The 20,825-nt window shown below is 35.8% G+C and overlaps 1 protein-coding gene across 2 annotated transcripts; it reads right to left on the bottom strand.

Moving 5' to 3' along the window:
• Window positions 1–108: 108 nt before the first annotated feature.
• On the bottom strand, window positions 109–20,735 carry osbpl2b (oxysterol binding protein-like 2b). 2 transcript variants are annotated; one of them, XM_007905157.2, is made up of 14 exons: window positions 20,676–20,735; window positions 12,138–12,301; window positions 10,382–10,529; window positions 9,709–9,784; window positions 9,108–9,242; window positions 8,513–8,610; window positions 7,967–8,149; window positions 7,480–7,587; window positions 6,882–6,971; window positions 5,960–6,083; window positions 5,532–5,660; window positions 4,446–4,569; window positions 4,107–4,197; window positions 109–3,520 (listed from the first exon to the last, which is right to left on the bottom strand). In XM_007905157.2, the coding sequence occupies exons 2-14, from the start codon at window positions 12,172–12,174 to the stop codon at window positions 3,418–3,420; spliced, it is 1,446 nt and encodes a 481-aa protein (XP_007903348.1). In that variant the 5' UTR covers window positions 12,175–12,301; window positions 20,676–20,735; the 3' UTR covers window positions 109–3,417. The 2 variants fall into 2 exon arrangements, with proteins under 2 accessions (XP_007903348.1, XP_007903347.1); XM_007905156.2 differs by having other exon boundaries at window positions 20,461–20,729.
• Between the last annotated feature and the right edge of the window lie 90 nt (window positions 20,736–20,825).

Raw genomic sequence — 20,825 nt, 5'->3', positions numbered from 1 at the left:
CATTTCTATCATAACTATCATTTCAGTTGCACTATAATAAAGAAAAATAAACCGCATTCTGGCCATTTTATCAACACTGACAAATAAAAACTTGGCACAAAAAACATTTCAAACTTTTTTATTTTAAGTAAATATTTTTACACTTTGATCTGTTAAACGTACATTAATTTAGAATTATGCACTCTTCAGAAAATTATTACAACTGATTTGGAGCTATAATAATGGGCCTTGACAATCATTTAAATATTATAAAAATAAGTCTATTTTACACAAGTGTTTGTGTTTTATGAACTGAACTCTCTTCATGCAACATGTCATAAGGCAAAGCAATTGTTTGAATAATTCAACCAAAAAGCAACTATCCAATAAGGCAAAATTATTGGTTTTACCTAACTCAATATTGAATACAAATCATAGTGTATGAGATTATGTGGTTGTAAACAAGACAACAAAAGAGTTAACTTTTTTCACAAAGAGTTCATAATATACACTAAGCGTGAATTAAACATTAATTGTTCGGTTTAAAATACCCACAGAGACTGCAACAATCCACAAATAACTGGTATATTTCTAAATCATATTTTTGAAGGAAACAGGGCCAATAATTTTAAATTAATATAGTGTTTTGATATATTGCTTTCTAAAAGTTAATAATTATCCCCGTGAACATAATTCAGATCAAAAATGTTGCCATTGTAGTGAATACAAAATACGATTTGGACAATGCTTACACATTTCATTTAAAAGGAACAATACTCTTTTTAGCAATCAATTATACCTAGGTTTTGGTTAATAACTATCAAAATTCAACCATGTTCTGCCATTTTTTTTTAAACCTGGAGTACCATACAATGTCAGTTACATTCTAACTTTTAGAATCGTACCACAAGTACAGAAGACCACTTTACTTCAAAAATATATTGTTTAGCTACAATGATTATAAAAAGCACTGCATTGAGAGGACATGCAAAGTGTTCTATATTTTACTTCTGGTAGTTTTTAACTTCAGCCTATATACACACACCACAAAAATAAATATGGTTTCTTTAAATAGAATATGCTTTCTTCGCAAATCTTCAATCCAGCAATCTCTGTAATCCTTGCATTTGCTTACTGTCACATAATATTTAATTCACAAGTCCTGAATTCTATAAGATGTATGTAAAAACATCAATGTTGCATGCATTATAAAAAAAACCTTAAAAGCAAATGCAGGTCAAGGAACTTTTAGAAAACAAAATGGCTAATATGGACTGCTGCAATTTACTTTGGAAGCAGCATGCTGGCAATTGCATAGTTTTTGATAATGGTGATGCTGCAAATAAAATGTGCAATACTAGCCTCTATGGCTAAAATACCTCAGGTCATACTCATAATATAGAATGCCATTTGGTTAAGTTATACAACACTCACTGCCAGACTGAACGTGGAAGACTACTGACGATATAAAATAAATCAGCAGGTGGTGCAACCATCCCAATCCCAGAACGATCATACCCAACACCAAACTTTAAAGGGCGAATTACATCTCCAGGTAAAGATTTGGAGCCATCTTAAGGAAGTGTCAAAAAACCTATTTGTTTGTGCTCATACAAACATCATGTGCATCTGTCTCCACAGTAATGTTAAACAATTTGCTTGTTCAAAGTGACATTTTAGCGTCTCATTTGTCCTACAAGTACTTCTGTCGTCCACAGTACAACTACGGTGACAACCAACTGGTTTCAGAATGTACTTAAAATTCCTCATAACATTGAGAGGACCATTCATTTTATATCATTTCTTGCCAGACTACAAGAAGTGATGGACTTGGACTTGAACTTCCAGTTTTGCTTGTATAATTTATTTACATATAAAAGTGATCACCAGTTTTAGATTTTTCTTTCTGGGAGGCGAAAGAAGAGAGAATTAAAGTCGTCTCTGTCCGCAAATGAAAATGGTAATTAAGAACAGCTGCTTACAGAAACAGAACTCTAGAACACATTGTTTTTCCTCACCGATAGGACTGGTACTGCTGCTGTTCTTTAGGCTTTTACCTATTCATTGATTTGCAGACCAGTAACAGAGTAAAATATAGTCGACTTATTTAATACCAAATATTCCCATAATTTCAAGACCATTGAAAGTATATTTATCTCTGTACAATTTGATTTCCCCCGCCCCACAAAATTGTTTATATATACACACTGTATAGATTCAAGTTGAAATAATATTTAACATTATGGCTTCAAAACATTCTACACTCGCAGACAAAATAAAATAAAGATCACTTTGGCAATAAAATACACATACAGAGATACACAATTTTTGGGGGAATTGCAAATTTTCAGTAAACATCAATGATGTAAAGCAGCTCCTGGTTTTGTCAATTCAAAACAGTCCTTATTTGTATCTGGGAGACATGGAAACTTATGCACATGGAGCAACTCTGCAGAAGTACTGCTGGGGAAAGAACAGCCCTTCTCACAGACAGGGACGATACTGTGGGAGTACAAGTGAAAATGAGCCATGTTAGTGAACTTCTACTTTCTGCGTGCTTACACATGTTGAACAACTTTCCTCTGGTGTACTGTCAGCCGTGCTGACCACATCTGCCCATACCAAATGCTCACCAACAAGAATTAAGCATATTTCCGCTGTTCTCAGCCCCCCAAATCATTTTGGGCTTATACCAAGACACCAATCACGGGAAGGTTTAGTAAGAACAAATGGGAGGAAGATATTCTTTTCAAAGGAAAAAGACTGAATCTGAAATGTGGAAATTTGTTTTAAATATCTCAGTAAAAATTCAATCAGTAAAATGTTTGTGTTTGTTTCCAACTTTCTTTATGTACTAAAACCTCATACAACCCTACTAAACTGTGCTTTCGGGGTTGTTGCTTGTTTGATTACTTTTACAACAATCAATACATGGTCTTCAGAAATTGCATCCATTTCATGAATAGGCCAATTCCACTTCCACAGATATGGAACTGTACNTTTTTTTAGGAATAAACAAGGAAATGCTACACAAAGTCTTGGGTTTATATCATTCCAGAAGGAGGAATTCTACATTTCTGTTCAACCTACATGTAGGTTTATGCTGATGAAAGGCTTAAAAAGCAAATATGCCCAATTGTAAAGTCATGGGAATCAGATAAACAACATTACCATAATCTGGGGTGTCAGATCTTGTACCAAAGTCCATCATATCCGTTGAAAAGTATTACGTAAATGAAGTGGAAACTTTAAACTGTTTATGGTTATTGCACATAAAATATTATAGCTCTGAAACTAGAACACATCAAGACAGACTGATACATGACCCCACTTAAACAAAAAAAAATGGCACAGACAAAACCAAAGTAGAAGATTTAGAAGTAGAAGTACAAGTCATTTCGTGGAACATTCTCAATGACAGTGCGAAAATAAAAATCCTCAGTAAATATCAGGGGAATCTTCGTAGTTTCTTTCCCAGTACTTTCCTGTATAAATCCAGTCTTGTGTTCCTGTATAACGATTGAGGTCTTGACGAAACCACCTGCAGGAAGAAAAATATTTTAAAATATATAAGCAGTGTCATATGAATCAAATATTTCAGGCACACTTCTCAAAAAAGTGGTCACTTTTCTATGGTTTCTTACAAAAATTGTCAAAGGTACATTTAAAAAAGTCATAAAAGGAAATTCATATCAATTTAACTTTTAGAAATTAGAGTTTTCAGTATCTCAAAATTATTTGCTACTTAAAGGAGTCATACTTGGCTTGGTACAAATCATTACAGCAGCTATTTTTTGCCAAAAGTCAGTTGCACACAGCAATGTCTCTCACACAGCCATGGAATGAGTGACCAATTTTATTGGGGGGGGGGGGGATGGGCGGTTCAGGATTGTTGGCCAGGACACTGGGAAAAACTTTTCTTTTCTCAAACAGTGCAATAAGAATTTTAACATCCAGCTGAACAGACGGTTTAACGTCTCATCCAAGGGACAGTGTCTTGACGTCACTTTTTAGCAGATAAGAAACTTTCTTGTGGCAGCCCGTGAAATCCGAGCATACTACACAACAATAACTTTCATTTATATAGCGCCCTTCATGCCGGACAGCATCTTGAAGCGCTTACTAACCTGGTTGTCCACTCATCTTCACCTTTGGCTCTTTCTTTACGTGCAGCTCGTTGTTTTTCTTCAAGTCTTTCTTTCTCCACACCAGCCAATTCTGTCAATTATAAAACCCAACTTTTTTTCGAAATCTTTAGGCACAGCCAAATCATACTTTTCTTACAGAATCTGTTTGTGTGTTATGCACTTATATCGCATTTATATTTTGCTTAGTGGGTGTAGATTTTTATGTTTAAAAAGATTTATTTCATCTCACTTAGAACCTTACAACACCTTTTTCCAAAACATACACACATAAGCAAGTTGAATAAAATGCATTTGGTGCTATTTATTCTTAATGCATACCCATGTTTCCAGATTCCATTGCTCGAATATCTGGTCGAAAGCGGCAATCAGTTGGAGCAAAGGAACTCTTCATTTCTTCATCTAATTCATTCAGCATCATTGCAAAATGAGTAAAATTATACATCTGGAAACAGGAAGCAAATTTGTCTATTAGTCTTTTTGAGCAATATTCTATAATAAATACAACCTAGAAATGTAACAAGAGCAGGGCTTCTACACATTCACTGGAGTCCTGTAGCTCAGTGGTTAGCACACTCGCCTCGCATGCGAGAGACCTGGGTTCGATTCCTGGCAGGGCAAAATGATGTGCAAGTTTCCTTACTCCTCATGCATGTGTTTACCGAGCAGTAAGTAGGAACCCAGTCATTAGTCAATTGGCGGAATGCTTTTCCAGGGTAATAATTCCTTAAAAAAATAATAAATCGGTCACTCAATCCACGACTGTTTGTGGGACACTGCTGTCGCAATTTGTTTCTGCGTTTCACCTGCAAAATATACAATCAATTCACTTTACTGTATATTCTGTGAAGCGTTTTGAGGCATCTTGTAGATGTGATAAGGCATTTATTCAAATGCAAGGATTATTATTATATAAAAATTTCTATGAATTCAGTAACATTATCTACTGGTCAGCGAATGAGAATAAATTGAGAATCATCACCTGAACAATAAAAAAGGGAAGTTTAGGAGAATTGGGGGAACACGCGCTCTGGGACGCCGCCAGGCATGGAGGGCACTATATAAATACAAGGTGTCGCTGTTGTTGAATTCTTTGCACACATGAGGGTTGCTAGAATATGGAATGTCTTGCCACAAATGGCCTTTGAAGCAAAGACAATAATAGCATTTAAAGCAATTGACAATTACTTAAGAATTTATAAAAACTGGAAATGTAATCGGTCAAAAATTATATTGTGCACTTTTAACTTTCCAGAAAATAATACTAGTGAAAATCAAAGCATCAATCTCATGTTCAACAGTTTAATTCTGAGGTTGCAATGTCCACATATTCAGTATTCGAGAGTATGCACATACATAATCTTTACAGGTCAAAAACCGGTACAAAAGGAAGTCTTTTATTCTTACCTGGGAAGAGTGTGCAGGTCTGGCAGTTATCCTCCACAGCAACTTGCTTCCAGGAATAACTTGGACAGTTTCTTGGATTTCAGGCATATCATCAGCTTCATCATTTTCAGTTCGGACAACATCTTCAGTCTGAAATACAGATCAGTAATGTCCTTTAGAAGATAGCATTCCAGGTACAACTATTCCATTCCAAGCCTGAATAAGACTACAAGCTGTAATGATTTTGATGGGAAACTTAAAGGTCACAGACGTAGGGTGCTGCAACACCGTTGAGGGATTTAAAAATGAAGATAAGGATTTCAAACTCAATCCCCTGGGGGATGGGGAGCAGTGGAGTACAGTAATGTACATTCTATACAGCACAACATTTGAAAAACCTGAACAAACTACATTGACAGAGTTAACAACTTTGTAACAAAAGGATCTACCTCCTTGGCTTTCTTCTGTTCTCCACCTCTTTTATCATTTTTTCTGTGGGTCTCATACGTGTTGATGTCTATACACCAAAGGCATTCAGTCCATTTGCCATATATCACACACACCTTCTTTTTACTGTCAGACAAACACACAGCGTCACTTTAATACGTTGGTACAAACACGACTGAAAGGCAGCAGGGGGACATAAAACTGAACTGGAAATTTATTTCAGCTCCACCTCTCATTTTATTTGCATACAAACTATCCATACAATTAATAATGGTAAAAAATAATCCTTGCATTTGATAAAGTGCCTTATCACATTTTCGAGACGTCTCAAAGCGCTTCACGTTTTATACTGTGAAGTAAATTGTCTGTATATTTGATGGATGAAACGCAGCAGCTAATTGCCCACAGCAGTGTCCTAGAAACAGCCATGTATTGATTGACCAAATTATCATTTTTTTGAGGGAATTATTACTCCGGATCAATTAATAAAACATTAATTGAAGTACCAGCAAAAAAATAAGTTATGTGCTTACATGAAGTCACAAGACTTGGAAATTATGGGTCAAGTAACTTTGTACACATGAATAAAACCTCATAAATTGTTTTTTTTTGCCAGTAGGTCAAAGGTAAGTGTTCATAATTTTACATATTATTGTGACAGACAGATACAGAATGAAACAAAGCCAGAGACAGAAAAGGCCTGGCATAGTGTAACACTAAAGTAACAGTATAATTCCTTATGGAAGAATGCTGTAAACAAGTTGTATTTTTTCATGATGATGAATTGTATCCAGATGCATAGTGGATCCAGTCCTAATTAGTGTAGATAATTGGCTCTCTGGTATAACAAATTCACGAATCATAACAAATATTAATGTTCTAACTAGTTTATTCAAAGCATTATGACCTATTTTCTTGGACAACCTTTTATCCTGAATGTATCCTTCAACTCTGTGTAATTCTTTTCCAAAGAGTCCACATGATTTAAATTGCAGCACACATTTTTCACCAGTACTGAAAAATAAGTGAGAAATAAAACATTAATAAAATATCAAGGGTATAATATTTTCTTTTAAATATAGTGTAATTTTCTCAGCCATTAGCTTATGTCTCTCTGCTCCCAGTCTGGCCTCCTCTTGGGTTTCACAGATACTGGTTACGTCTCCAACACTCTGGCCAAGTGGCCATTGTTCATGTGTGAACATCAGCAGTGAATGTCAGCAGGGCAGAGGGCATCCTGCTGCCACAAATNCCCCCCCACAGTCACACACAAACACCTCTCCTACCACAAACCGCACCCCCCACAACCCCCCAACATGCACACACCCCCACTCCCACATGTAGAGGACGTTTCTACATTTGATATAATGATACAATGAAAATTAAATCACCCACATAGATTAGTAGCTTTACGCACAGTGGCTGGGTGCATGTGTTATCTAGATACAACATTATGGATAATTTAAATGGTTTGAAATACTAAAATAAGTGTAAGGAAGAATTCAATTTCAGTTAATCTTACCTGTGATTAATGATTTCTACTGTTCCATACTGTTCTATCCATAATTTGCCAATTATTATATTATGTACACAACAGGTAGGATTTGTCCAAGTATAGGTCTCATTGTGCCTAAAAGAAAAGTAATAATAATTATTAGAATCATTATTAATTTAAGCATTACCATTCTATGTGATAAACATAGCGGAAGTTGCAGCAGTAACCTTTTGCTTTTGATTGTCCTTTCCCTAAAAGCAAATATTGAAAGAAAATTCCCTCAAATGAAGATTTTACATTCTTGAATTGAACTCAAAAACTTAAATCAATTATTTGGTGTAGCCATAGCTAATATATTTAGCAATTACATTGACTTTCCTTCTGTCTCTTAACTCTCAAGTCATCTTTTAATCATGTTAACCTTCATCAGAAATCACCATTCAGGACACACCAGCAGACTGGGAAGTGTGTAAAAAACAAATGCAATTTACCCACAAATTCAAAATGTACTTACTTTCTCAGCTCTAGAGTGATAGTTCCTCGAGGCTCTGCTTCTACACTTTTCCCCCAAAATTTAAGCTTTGGGTAAATAGAACCATGGAAAACAAAATCCTTATTCAAGGCTTCTGAATAAAATGCGCTGACTGGAGGGTGATGGCTGACTTGTTCAGAAACGAACCTGAACCCCAGATCTTCCCTACAGGAAGAAGCTAAAATGTTTAAGCAAATATTTTAAAATAGAACATTTTCCTTTACTTAGCAAAATTATAATATCTTATAAACCGATCGACAAGATAGTAATGAAATAATTGCCTCCTAACACAGCAGGTTACTTTTTTTACATTTTTCTTCCAGCTCATGAAATATACGCTATGCTGTAAAGGAGGAATGAAAACAATATTTTACTAATTCAACAGCTTTACCAACAACAACAACTTGCATTTATATAGCGCCCTTCAAACAGGGTAGGGTCCTGGAGCGCTTACCAATATTACTTTTAGAGAATTGGACCCATAACATTTAAAGAGAATCAAAATATCCAATGCTATTGGTATCTCACCTTCTAAGTTCATAGGTTTCACCTAATAGTGGGTTGAATGGTTTGCCAGTCCTCTCCCACTGTGAAGCTACAGCAGAAACCGCAAAAGCAGCTACAGCCTTTTTGGAAAAAAAGCAGATTACACAAACAGAACTTTAGAATGATATCTAGGTGAATAAACTAGCGCAATCCAGTCACTTGAAATTTTATACATAGTAAGTACATTATATTTGGTATCAGGCAACAGTCAAAGCAAAAAGGCTCACTGCCGACTTTGGAACTTATAACCAATTCGTATTCAAAACATCAGACTTGTTTGCCAATTTTGCTGAAAACAACATGCATGGAATATAAAATGCTGCAAAGTTAACAACTCTATCAGGGAACAAACTGTCCAAGTCCCCACATTACAATCATGGTCCAAGCCCAAACTAATTCAGAATTCACATTAGTAATTTCCACACTTTCTTAAAAACCTGATCTGTCCCTACAGTTCAAATTCTGAATGTCACCAGTTTGTGCTCTTACACATTGGCTGCTGTATGGGCACCAGTAAACAAACAAAGTTTGAAGATATTTTCTCCCCCCCAATCAGCCTCACTTGAAACGTATTCACCTGCAATCTCTCCACTGAGTCCGAAAGTAGAGAAGCCTTATGGAGAACATACGTGTGTTCCATGTATTCAGTAATTCGCTGGAGAAAGCTCAGTGGCTCATTGAATATAATTGGCATTGTAATTTTTGACAGTTCCTAAAGACAGAACATAAAGCTTTAATGCTTTGTTAAGTCGCATATCAGTTTTTTATATTTTACTAGATTCCATTACTATTTTGCTATTACTAGCTATTTCTAGGTTTTAGCCTCACATGTACAAAAGTATATCCTCTGAAGCAATTTGAGACGCCTCAATGATGTGATAAGTCTCTATATCAAAAGCAAGCATTACCATTATTATAAAATATTCTGCTGACTTTTTAACTCTTCAATGCTGTCAACTGCACCCATTTCCTATAGAATATTACAGATAATACCTATAGAATATTAATATAGAAAAAAAATACCTAGAGAAACCAGTTATAATTAATACAAGTCAGCTGTTAAGTGTAAATTGTAAACAGTTATCAAAGATAATATTATTAAATAAATAACTGTTCCTTCTTGAGAAGCACATTCATTACTGCAATGGAGACTAAAATGGCCCAAATCTCTTACTCACCAACCCAATGCATTTCTTTAAAATGCTCCACAAACTGAACTGACTTCTACTAAACATCGGAGCTGGCAATGCAGTTCTACAAGAACAACAAAAGCAGACACTGTCAGAAACACATCTGATACAAGTAAATAGTATGTTTCTTAGTCAAAGGAGTCTAACATTTTACACTTATTATCAACATTTCACATTAACCTTTTTTTTCATTACAATTCTCCACTTGGCAATACAAATAGAAAAACAAGCTTAGATTTCCACAGCACAACACACAGTGGTTTTTAATAATTTCTCTTTTCATTGATGAATTCCTAAATAAAGAGCATTTGTTTTTAAAATGATTTTTCGTGAGGAAGAACAGGGCTGGGAATAAAAAATGCCATTCAGCTACTGAGATACGAACATCCAAGTCCTGTGACATAATCATCAGAGTAACAAGATCAATTTTTAATCTTTTTCTCCCCCAATTAAACACACCCCTCTACTATTTGCTTGATGAAGAAATCATGTAATTACTTTGGGAATGTTTCAGTCCAGTGGATTGGATGCCAGTCCATTAACAAGTTAATAACTCAACATGAAGAAATGTTTCTAGGTTTTAGCCTCACATGTACAAAAGCAGTTTTGACTGGCGTACAATATGATGCTTGAACTTGATTACGCCACCAACTGAACTCACCTAGGTTGCTTAATTCCGTTTTCTTGGGATCCTGGTGGGTTGTGCATCTTCTGTTCACACAATTTGCTCGCACCTTTGTTAGGAAACTTTACTGAATCTCCTGCTAACATTTTGCTTGCTGTGGATTCAGAATCATCCGATTCATAGCCTGTATAATAGTGATATAAATCATTATACCTCTCTATGTTCACCCATAATACACACAGCCATGGCACTTTACTGTACATCCTGTAAAGTGCTTTGGAATGTCCTCCTAACAAGAAAGGCACTATACCAAATGTAAGGATTATTCTTATTATTTATTATAGCGGTGACTTAAACCAAAAAAATGAATAATTTGCATTGCGAATTAAAAAATAAAAAATGCAATGCAACTTAAGAATGCATTATTTTAAAGGTACAGCTTCATTTTTTAATGCAAGACACACATTCAACTAACTTTATGTAAACATAATACCACACATCGGGAGCATTAAAGGACATATACATTAAGAGCTGAATCTTACCCAAGGCGGATGACAAAACAAAAAAATTAGCATTAGCATCTTCAAGGAGAAATACAATAACAACAAAATTATATTTGCATAGCGCCTTTCATGTGGGGAGGATGTCCCAATGGGAGGGATAAATTTTGCAACAAGCAATACAAAACTTCAATTGTGTATGCATTGTACCACAAAGTCACATTAGTTATACTTGTTCCCATAAAAGTCTAGCATTCATTAATGTTTAATAAAATTTGAAAAGCTTTAAGAAATTAAGTGGAACAGAAACAATTTTTGAAATTATAACTATTGCTGATCTCTCATCCTTGAACTGCAAAAGTTCTGTGTCCTTTCATTTCACCAAAGATTGTCTATGCTAGTTAATTCCTCAGGAGATTTTCAAAACGATATAGATTAAGGAGTTAAAGCTTCTGAAGTGGTTTTAGAGTGCCCTCAAGATTAGAATAGTGCCAAAAAGAGTTCCTATAATATTAAAGTGTATCTCAAAAAGGAAGTGTGTGCTATTCTTATAATCACAAAAAAAACTCAGAAGCTTATGGTTAAATCCTCTGAATTTCTTTCCCATTGGTTTTAGAAACATTGGGCAGGTTTCCCACCAATTACTAAATCCATGCTCACCCTTAAAAACACATTTACCGTTAGTACTTGACTTGCAACAGTGTATGCAATAACTGTAGGACTGTACCTCTTTAAATGTCAGATTGCCAGTGTGTGGGCGTTATCTGAAGAGTTCTAAACTGCCAGTTTGCTGAGGATCTGCTCATGGCATTCACTGTCTTGCAGATTGAAATATAGTAAGGAGGACAAGAAACTGTTTCAAAGCTTATCATTTCACTGTCATTACAAAGGGGAAAAAAATGGACTGCAGCCACAAGAAATATTTCAAGATATATTTTTGTACATATGCAACTCCTGTAATGACCAACTGCTACAATATTGAACAACTGCAAAATACAACAGTTTACTGAACAGAATAAATCTCAGGCTTAAACATCAGTCACAAGATCTTTTCTTGTGGCTCAGTCTTGTCACCCCCTCCCTTGCCTCCTTCAAGGCCCATCTCAAGACCTTCTTCCTCTCTGACTGTACCTTCGGTAATCCTCCCAACTCCAACCCCCTTTTGCCCTTCCACACCTTTGATCTCAGCCTACAAACCCTTGATTGTCCAGTGGCTTGGGTTGTACTCCCAATGTGAAAGGAACTATATGAATGCAATTTGTTGTTATTATTTTCCCCCCACTGATACTTACCCGTAACTGCATCAAAAAACTCCTCCTCGCTATTCATCTTTTTAAAAAGGAAAAAATAACTTCTTCCACTGACCCAATTTAGTACATTGTTCTCCTTAAGCTGGTATACAAGGTACAGTTTCTCGATGTTTTCTTCTGGATTGATCTAAAAGTTTACCGAAGACCTAAAGTGAAAACAAAATCAATATTCATTCATCCGGAATATACGTTTCATCACTGATCAACTGAAAAACATTTCAGAAATAAATGCAGCAAAATCAGTATTGCATCTTTCCTGATGTTGTGCAAAAGAGCTCAACTACAGTAACAGTGAGGTTAACCAAACAGCAATAATTACAATTTTTCTCTGATGCAACATAGAAAGCTTTTTCTTCTCCATTATGCCAACAAAAGCTTTATATGTTTAATAGAATGTCTTTAACAATAAAGAGTACTTTTCATATGCCTATTTTACCTCAATGACTCGATCAGCATTTGCTTGTGTCTAATCATACAATTTCCCTGAGTAGAGATTTATAATTCATAGTCTGTCCTTGCTGATTTCACTGAATGGCAAATTATTCAGCCAAATAAATACTTACCCAGGTCAAAATACAGGAGGCAACTATAAGATACATACATCACATAGGTGTAAAAAAGATCAAATAACCAGAAATAACTTTTCAAATTAGTAGTCTTCCTATAAATTATTATACTAATAACACACAAGATCAACCAGAACTTCCTATGGATCACAGATTTACTTAAGCTCTATTTAAATACTAAGATCTACCCACAAATATGTACAACTTCCTGATCAAGTTTTAATTTACATTCAACAATAAAAATAGTTACTGATATGCAGAATTACACAGCACACAAACTGCTTGCACGATCATGTTACTTGCACACCTTTAGTTTTTCTTCCAATGAAAGGTTACAGGTGTGTTCAAAGCTGCAAACAATCCACTTTCAATCTGTACATACATGCATTCTCAGCACGCCAAATTCATTTTTAAGATGATAAAAGCAGCAATGATAACCTTCCTCCTTCATTCTTGGTGGAAAGGAAGCAAGACCAATCAAATTCAAATAATTAAATTGGGGTAACTTTTTTTTAATCTAAACTTTGTTACTGTGGCTAGTAGTTAAATATGAAATGAATTTTCAAGAGTATTTGTATTCTGCAATGTTAGTATTTAGACCTAGGACTGTACCAAGGGTAATTTATTACTGTCCTTCTCTTCACCTTGGCTTTTGGCACTGTAGCTTTTGGCAAACTTTACGATTAGTTGCGGGATATTGACAGAGCTGACACTTAGTTCTGTTGCCTCACTACTACCTGGAAGCAAGACTATCCCAGATTTCATAAACAAAAAGCAAAATACTGCAAAATAGATGCTGGATTTAATTCCAGATTCCGTAAAGCAGTTGAAATGGTTCTAATAATAATGGTTTTGTTCTAAATGGTTTATTTTCCCCTGCTTCTTGTGGGTCAATGCCTGGGCTGAAATTGGCGACTTCTCTTGGTGGCATGCTTAAAAAGGAAACAAGTCCCACCAAGATTTCAGGCTTTATTATAGCTATATTAAAAGATATCAGATGGGTGAGAATTTGGTCTAATTCCTATGAATAAAAGATTGTCTCAGTCAAATAACCACAAGCTTAGTTGATTTTATAACAATGAAAAGGGAAAGACGAGACCTCCAGACATGATATAAAATGCAATAATGACTACTATTTAATACTTAAAAACCTGCACTCTAGTGACAGGACTATTCTAAATCATGAAACTTAGTACAAAGTGAAATCCACACACACTTGAGTCATCAAACCAGCGTGACATTCCACCAGAAGGACAGCTCCACTTATTTTATATGCCATGCATTTTTCCACCCCATTCACTGCTCAAATGAAATCCCAGTTTATGTAAAAACATGCAATACAAAATGAAGTATATTTAACTCAGATTAACAACTGATAATTGTACATCCGCACTGTGAGAGTGAGCAGAATGATTTGGCTCAGACTTGTGAAAAGGAATGGTTTGATTAGCATATCAATACTTGAGATGAAACTTTTATCACTACAAGTAGTAACATAGCATTGACACTGTAACTTATTCCAATACATAGAATCCTAAAAGCTTTTTTACTAATAATATTCCTCATGTCAGTTGTCAACTGTATCTCTGAACTCGCATTACAATCTTATAGAACCTTCATTTCTTATTGCAATCTACTTACATCATAAAAGTTGCCTTATTGTCACTCCTGTTACTGTAACCATCACTAACTCCAAAAAGACTCATGGAGGAAAGTTAAAACACTCAAAAAGGGTTGCAAAGCATGCATATAATAAAAGATGCCTTTGGATCATGCATTTAGACTATAACACAATCTCAGATTTCAGATAATTTATACACCATCCAAGCTTGTGGCCTTCTGATTCATGATATCATCTGAATCCTTGAATTGTATTACAATCTTACAACACATTCCAAACCAGCTAATATTTTCTGTATAATTGCCATTCAATCCTGTAATACTTAAACAGTGAAAATGAACAGACTGAAATGGGTATGAAATAAGGATATCTTGATGATATCATAATGGCATACAAGGTCATACTGCATTTAACAACAATGAGTGCATCAGAGCCATACACAATCATTGTCTTTAGTAAGGGAATTTTTAGCATCAAGAAAAGTAGGTAAAGAGTCATGAGGGTGGGCTATGAAATTCTGAAACGCCAGCTACACATGAATACTATTTGTGGTACTTCTGATTAGATGAAAATTCTAAAGTACAACAATGAGTAAATGTGCTCATGTGTATTACCTGATTAAGTTATGGAATGGTTGGATGGAAAACTTAACCCAAATTGGTTGCACAAACTTAAGGATTAGATTTTTAGGCTTGGGAGTCTTGGCAGGCTACTGAACAAAAGGGACATTGCAACTGATTCTGTCTTCATGAAATATCCACCTCCAGCTGGGGTTACTGGATGTTAATTAGCAGCTAAGCAGTCCTGTTAATTTTCCCCTTCCCAAACCTAATCACTAAAGCCAAATTATTGAGCATTCAAGTTTCTAAAGTTAATCTATCAGAGCAAATTATGTCTAGTGTGGTCAGGTTATTATCCAGTCACCAAAACATAACTCCTTCATACTTGTGGAATTGAAAGGCTGCAAAAAAATAAGTAATAGTGAATTACAAACATAACGTATGTTCTATTCCAGTCAATACCTAATGGCACTCCCTTCCAGTCAATAACTAATGACTCAGATCCTCCTGAGTTAACAAGTAGAACCAGGCGGGACCATAAGAATTTTTATGACCACCTTATCACTGATATTTTGTGGTAATCATTATTTGTTGTGCTAGAGTCTGTTTCAAAATAATTTTAGTTCTAGGACAATGGAAAATTTACTGAAGTAATACCTAATGTAAGCATTGCACATTTTAATTCAGGGGCATGTCTAGTACATAAAATGCAGGAATGTTAGAGGTGACCTAACGACCCATAAATCGGCCTTTTGTCGTTTTAAGGATCTGAAATACATGAGCTAGATCAGTGCATTATTTGTAGTTGAATTGCCCAACATTCACTCAGCTGCTGTTGGTTTCATGGGATAGTCAACAATTGAGGCAAATCTAAGGTGATTACAACAATAACAAATTATACTTGTATAGCACACTTCATGTTGGAAAGACGTCCCAGGGCGGTGGACAATGAGGGGTTTTAGACCTGAGCTAGAATAAAGCTGGATTACCAATAAAGGTCAAAGTTAAAATTCAATGAACCCTTTATAATATTCATATCTAATGATTTAATATCTTTTACATTATTATCTTTTAATTATAATAATGTAGGTTTAATCTGCGTTACTTTGCCAAGTACCATACAAACACTTATTACCACATATTGAATGATGCTAATGTGGAGTCCTGTAGCTCAGTGGTTAGAGCACTGTCCTTACAAACGAGACACCTGGGTTCAATTCCAGGCAGGGCGAAACCTTGGGCAAGTTTCCTTACTCCACACGCCTAATAATAATCCCTTCAAAACAAAACAATAATAAATTGTTCATTTTCAATCCACGACTGTTTGTGGGACATTGCTGTGTGCAATTGGCTGCTGCGTTTCACCCACAAATATACAGTCAATTTACTTTACAGCATATTCTGTGAAGCGCTTTGAGACGTCGAGAAGACGTGAAAAGCGCTATATCAAATGCAAGCATTATTGTTATATTATTATATTGTCACATCCAGAGGTATAAGCAATGTTTATTTTTAGATCTTGTTTAAACGAGTTTAAAAGCATGGCTCTTTGAAGAATGAGTATTTAAAAAAACTTCCACACAATATTATTTTAATGTTTTAATTCTTTTGGTGGGTGTTGTAACTCATTTTTAAAATGAGCCAATAGGTGAAGCCTGACAAAAAGAGTTCCAAATAATCTTCTAATACACATATCTGATTGTATTACAAAGAAATTGAGTCACAGGAATTGCATGGATAGCTGCAAATTAGCAGTTTTCAGTCCTTAAGGAATATGCTGAGTGGGGAGGAGGGCTATATTTGGAATGTTGAATAAATTCTGCTGTTAATACATTGCAATAACTCCAGGTGGAATTCATTAATATTCACACTCCAATCAGAAATTATCCTGGTGGCTTATAAGGCCTCCTTTTCAATCGTAACAGTTCAATGATTTACATTCTCTTTGAAGTTTCCCCAAGATACAAGGGATCCTTGTTGGAAAAACATAGATATTTCTCTCCGTCTCCCATGAGCCAAGCACTGCATTATTTTTTGTACAAAGCTTTTCGATTTTGATGAGGAAGTCATATACATGCTCCTTCTAAAAACTGATACATTGTAATATTACTATGCTGATTTGAAACCACTTTATATATTTTAAATAAAATATTTTTGTGGGAGAGCGTTGATGAGTGAAATGACCAACTTCCAGTTTATGTCCTCGACAGATTAGCAATGAAAACGCCTGTGACCAAAACCCGAATCAAAAGTGACAACTGCACCACCACTTTTTATCAGCTGCAACTATATTCTGAAAATTCTATTTGCTACTAGTTAACCCAATCAGAAGGCTGTTTAATGTTTAAAAACCTTACACTTTAGGCTGCAGAAAGAGTAACTTGTGTTTAGCATATTTCCTTTAAGCTTGTGCTGCTTCACATTACACTATTGGAAAGGAAGAACTGGGATTTGTAACCAGCTAATTTCATGACACCTTTACTGACCAAAGAAGAAGAAGAAAATGAGNAAAAAAACACCCAAAGAATACTCAAGTTTAGTCATTTTTACCCCCAGGTGGATTTAATATTGACTAGATTCGGCAGTGGATTATTTCTGAAACTGGTGCATGAAATTCCCAAATCACACATCTCCAAATACTCTTCTTAAACCGTGTATTTTTGACTGAAATATTTTACCAGTTACATGTTCTTTTCAATAATTTTGTCACGCTAAACACATACCTCAAAGGTCAATGAGCTTTTTATTAATAAAGTAATAATACTTGCATTTACTATAGGACCTTAGCACGTCGGAAGGATGTCTCAGTTTATTCATTAACACTGCATTTCAGAAATAGAAATAACTAATTAAGAGGAACTTTTTTTAAAAAGTTATAAATAATATCCTTTTGTACTGCCCTTTTCTGAATATTTTGGTGTCAACTTAGTCCAATGACAGAGGTATTTGTTTGGAATGGTTACTAAACCTAACATTGAGGGGGAACTGAACAAACTTCAGAACAATCCGTTTTGAATTAGCCCTGGGTGACTGCATCCATATTCATAATAATTCACTTCCCTAACATGGCCTCATTAAATCTTTAAGGAAGTACCTTACTCAGTTCCTCACCACTCATTGTTTAAAGGATTCTTTTAAAATCAGTAGAAAAAGACTAAACAAAAGAACGGTAACAGTTATAATTCTTTATAGCTATTTAACTTTTAATATCTTTTCTTTACTTTTATAAGCGTTTGTTCCATTAAGTAAATAAGAATTATTCAGTATTTGAGATACAACATTTTAAGTACTACATTTTCTGTGCACATGTGAGGTGTGAAAGAAGTTACTTGCACACCATTTACTGTATTAAAAAAATGTATGACAAGGGACTTGGAGAGAGTGGGAAGGTGGAATTGAGTTGCGAATTTGGCCACAGTCTTCAAAAGTGGTGGGACAGACTCAATGGACCTGTTTCTATGTTCCTATTATCCTTGCCTGAAGTTTTAGCTTTCTAAAGAAAACAAGAAATGTCTTCACAGTCATGTGTTCTCGTTGTGTACAATACGACAGATGACAGTTTCTGTAACAGAAATGCAGCTATTCTGCTCATCATCATCTGGAATGTGGCTGAACAAGACACATCACATACAGCACAAGAGCAGGTCAACCAATACAATAAGTGTAAATGGTGCACCACCCAATGACAAATATCACACCATAATCTGCTGTAAGTGAACTTTGAACTATTCAGCTACAGAACCAGTTTGGCAGCTTAGTAACTTTTACTGGACCACATGTTAATTCTGAAAACTACAAGTAGCAAGAAGTTCCAACTCCCCACCCTCCCAAAGAAATAAGAAAGAATGGTGCTTGAACCTACAACCTTTGGACTCAGAAGCAAGATTGAAAAAGATGTGTGAAGAAGTGGTTAAGCAACCCCAAATTGGGGCTCCAAAAAGTCTAAAACAGGAAATTATTGAAAAACTAATTATTTTGAGGTATCAAAATGGTGTTGTAGACATATATGCCATATATTGTGCAGAAGAGTAAGACAGACATGAGTTTCTCCCTTCAGTTTTCCCACAAGATGAATTCCACATTTCAGAAGGTGCAGTACTTTGATAAACAAAAGGCACTAAGCGCGACAACTTCCCTATGGGAAGGAAAATGAAAAGTCAAAAAATGAAAAATACAAATACAACTCTGCACCCCTTGTATTAGTAATATATAAGGGGTGCAGTCGTGTAACTCAGGACTGCATCCCTTGTGGAGTCCTGTAGCTCAGTGGTTAGAGCACTCGCATTGCAAGTGAGAGACCTGGGTTTGATTTCCAGCAGGGCGATACCTTGGGCAAGTTTCCTTACTTCACACGCCTGATGATAATTCCACAAGAAAACAAATAAGAATTTGGTCACTTCAATCCACGACTGTTTGTGGGATACTGCTGTACGCAATTGGCTGTCCCGTTTCGCCCACAAATATACAGTCAAATCACTTTACAGTATATTCTGTAAAGCGTTTTGAGACGTCTAGAAGACATGAAAAGCGCTATATCAAATGCAAGGATTATTATTATTATAACCTTTTTCCTACAATAATTCAAAGTAGAGACCTTAATTTCTACATATTTACCCTATAATTTAATTATTTTCAAGTTCATTATTTTTCCCTACAAGCTTATGAATAGTATATTCTAAAAATGATATTATTTCAACATTGTGCATTATGAAAAACACAACTCAACTCAAGCAATACAAAATTTAATACTGGATAATATTGGTTATATGCTGTCAGTTACACAAATGGCTAAAACACAAACAACAAGATTACATTTGTATAGCGCCTTTCACGTCGAGAGGTCGTCCCAAGGCGCTGGACAGAGTACAGCATTTCAGCAAAATATAAAGAGGGAAAAGAGAATTGGAATCGTGCACAGGACCTGCAGACTAAAACACCGATTTAATTCCAAGAAAACAGATATATGTCAAAACATTCTTAAGGAAAAAAATTGAGAAGTACAGAGTAACTCGGCTGGAGGGAATTCTTCCCTTTGACGTGATATTGTAGTTAGTTTGAACATGACCTACTTTTTTTAAAGTTATATTTAATAAGGAAAACATAACCGCTTGTTGAGTCATACATACACACTTTAAGGTAACTAATGAAAGGCAGCATTCCTCAACCCTGTACCAACACAACACTGTAAAATAAAATACATCTCCCTGGAATGGAAAGGAAAGGGAGAGAGCGCTTGTAGTTCAAAAAACTGCAAAAGCAAATGGCATGTGGAGAATCTAGGAAAGGCCATTTGGATCAAACTGTGGGCGTTTCGCCCACAAAACATGCGATCAATTCACTTTATAGTGTATCCTGTGAAGCGCTTTGAGACGCCTCGAAGACGTGATGAGGCGCTGTGTCAAACGCCAGGACTATTATTATAATTATTATAGAGAGAGCAAACTCAAGGGCAAACGCCTCATGTCCTCTTAAAGAAGGGGAAGGAAACACACACACATCTCAGCGCATTTCTCAAACAACGTGCAGCACATAGGACATGTTTGTGAGGAGAACATTACCTTCCGCTCTCTGAGGGCAGTGCCGGGCCGGGAGTGGCGGGTGGGGGGACGGAAAGGAACCGAAAAAGGGATGGGTTTTTTTTTCGTCAGCGCTCCGTTCCCGGGCGATGCTTGACCTGGTCCCGTTCTTATTAATTAAATGATAACCAAATGTAATAATAATAATAAAGAGCGAATGATATTCGAGGAAAAACACACACACAGACAGGACGCACCAGACGCTCAAGTTGACAAATCAGCCCCCGATCCCCGTTCCTCGGGCGGCCGGAAGCGCCAGGCTCGCGGCGCTGAGCTGACTTGGGCTGAGTGGCAGCCGCCCCGACCAATCACAGCCCGGTGTTTACCCGCTTCGCCACATGTAGACC

This window comes from Callorhinchus milii, unplaced genomic scaffold, assembly GCF_018977255.1.
Source record: "Callorhinchus milii isolate IMCB2004 unplaced genomic scaffold, IMCB_Cmil_1.0 Scaffold18, whole genome shotgun sequence".
NCBI lineage: Eukaryota > Metazoa > Chordata > Chondrichthyes > Chimaeriformes > Callorhinchidae > Callorhinchus > Callorhinchus milii.
The sequence above is the reverse complement of the archived record's forward strand: the minus strand, read 5'-3'. Positions and strand labels throughout refer to the sequence as shown.

Excerpts from the sequence above, each read along its gene's own strand:
- osbpl2b (XM_007905157.2), bottom strand. The coding sequence starts at position 12,174 with ATGAATAGCGAGGAGGAGTTTTTTGATGCAGTTACGG. Across the intron at positions 8,150-8,512 it reads GAAACCTATGAACTTAGAAG|GGAAGATCTGGGGTTCAGGT; the intron begins GTGAGATACCAA and ends TTCTTCCTGTAG. Across the intron at positions 6,084-6,881 it reads GGATACATTCAGGATAAAAG|TAAAAAGAAGGTGTGTGTGA; the intron begins GTTGTCCAAGAA and ends TTTGTCTGACAG.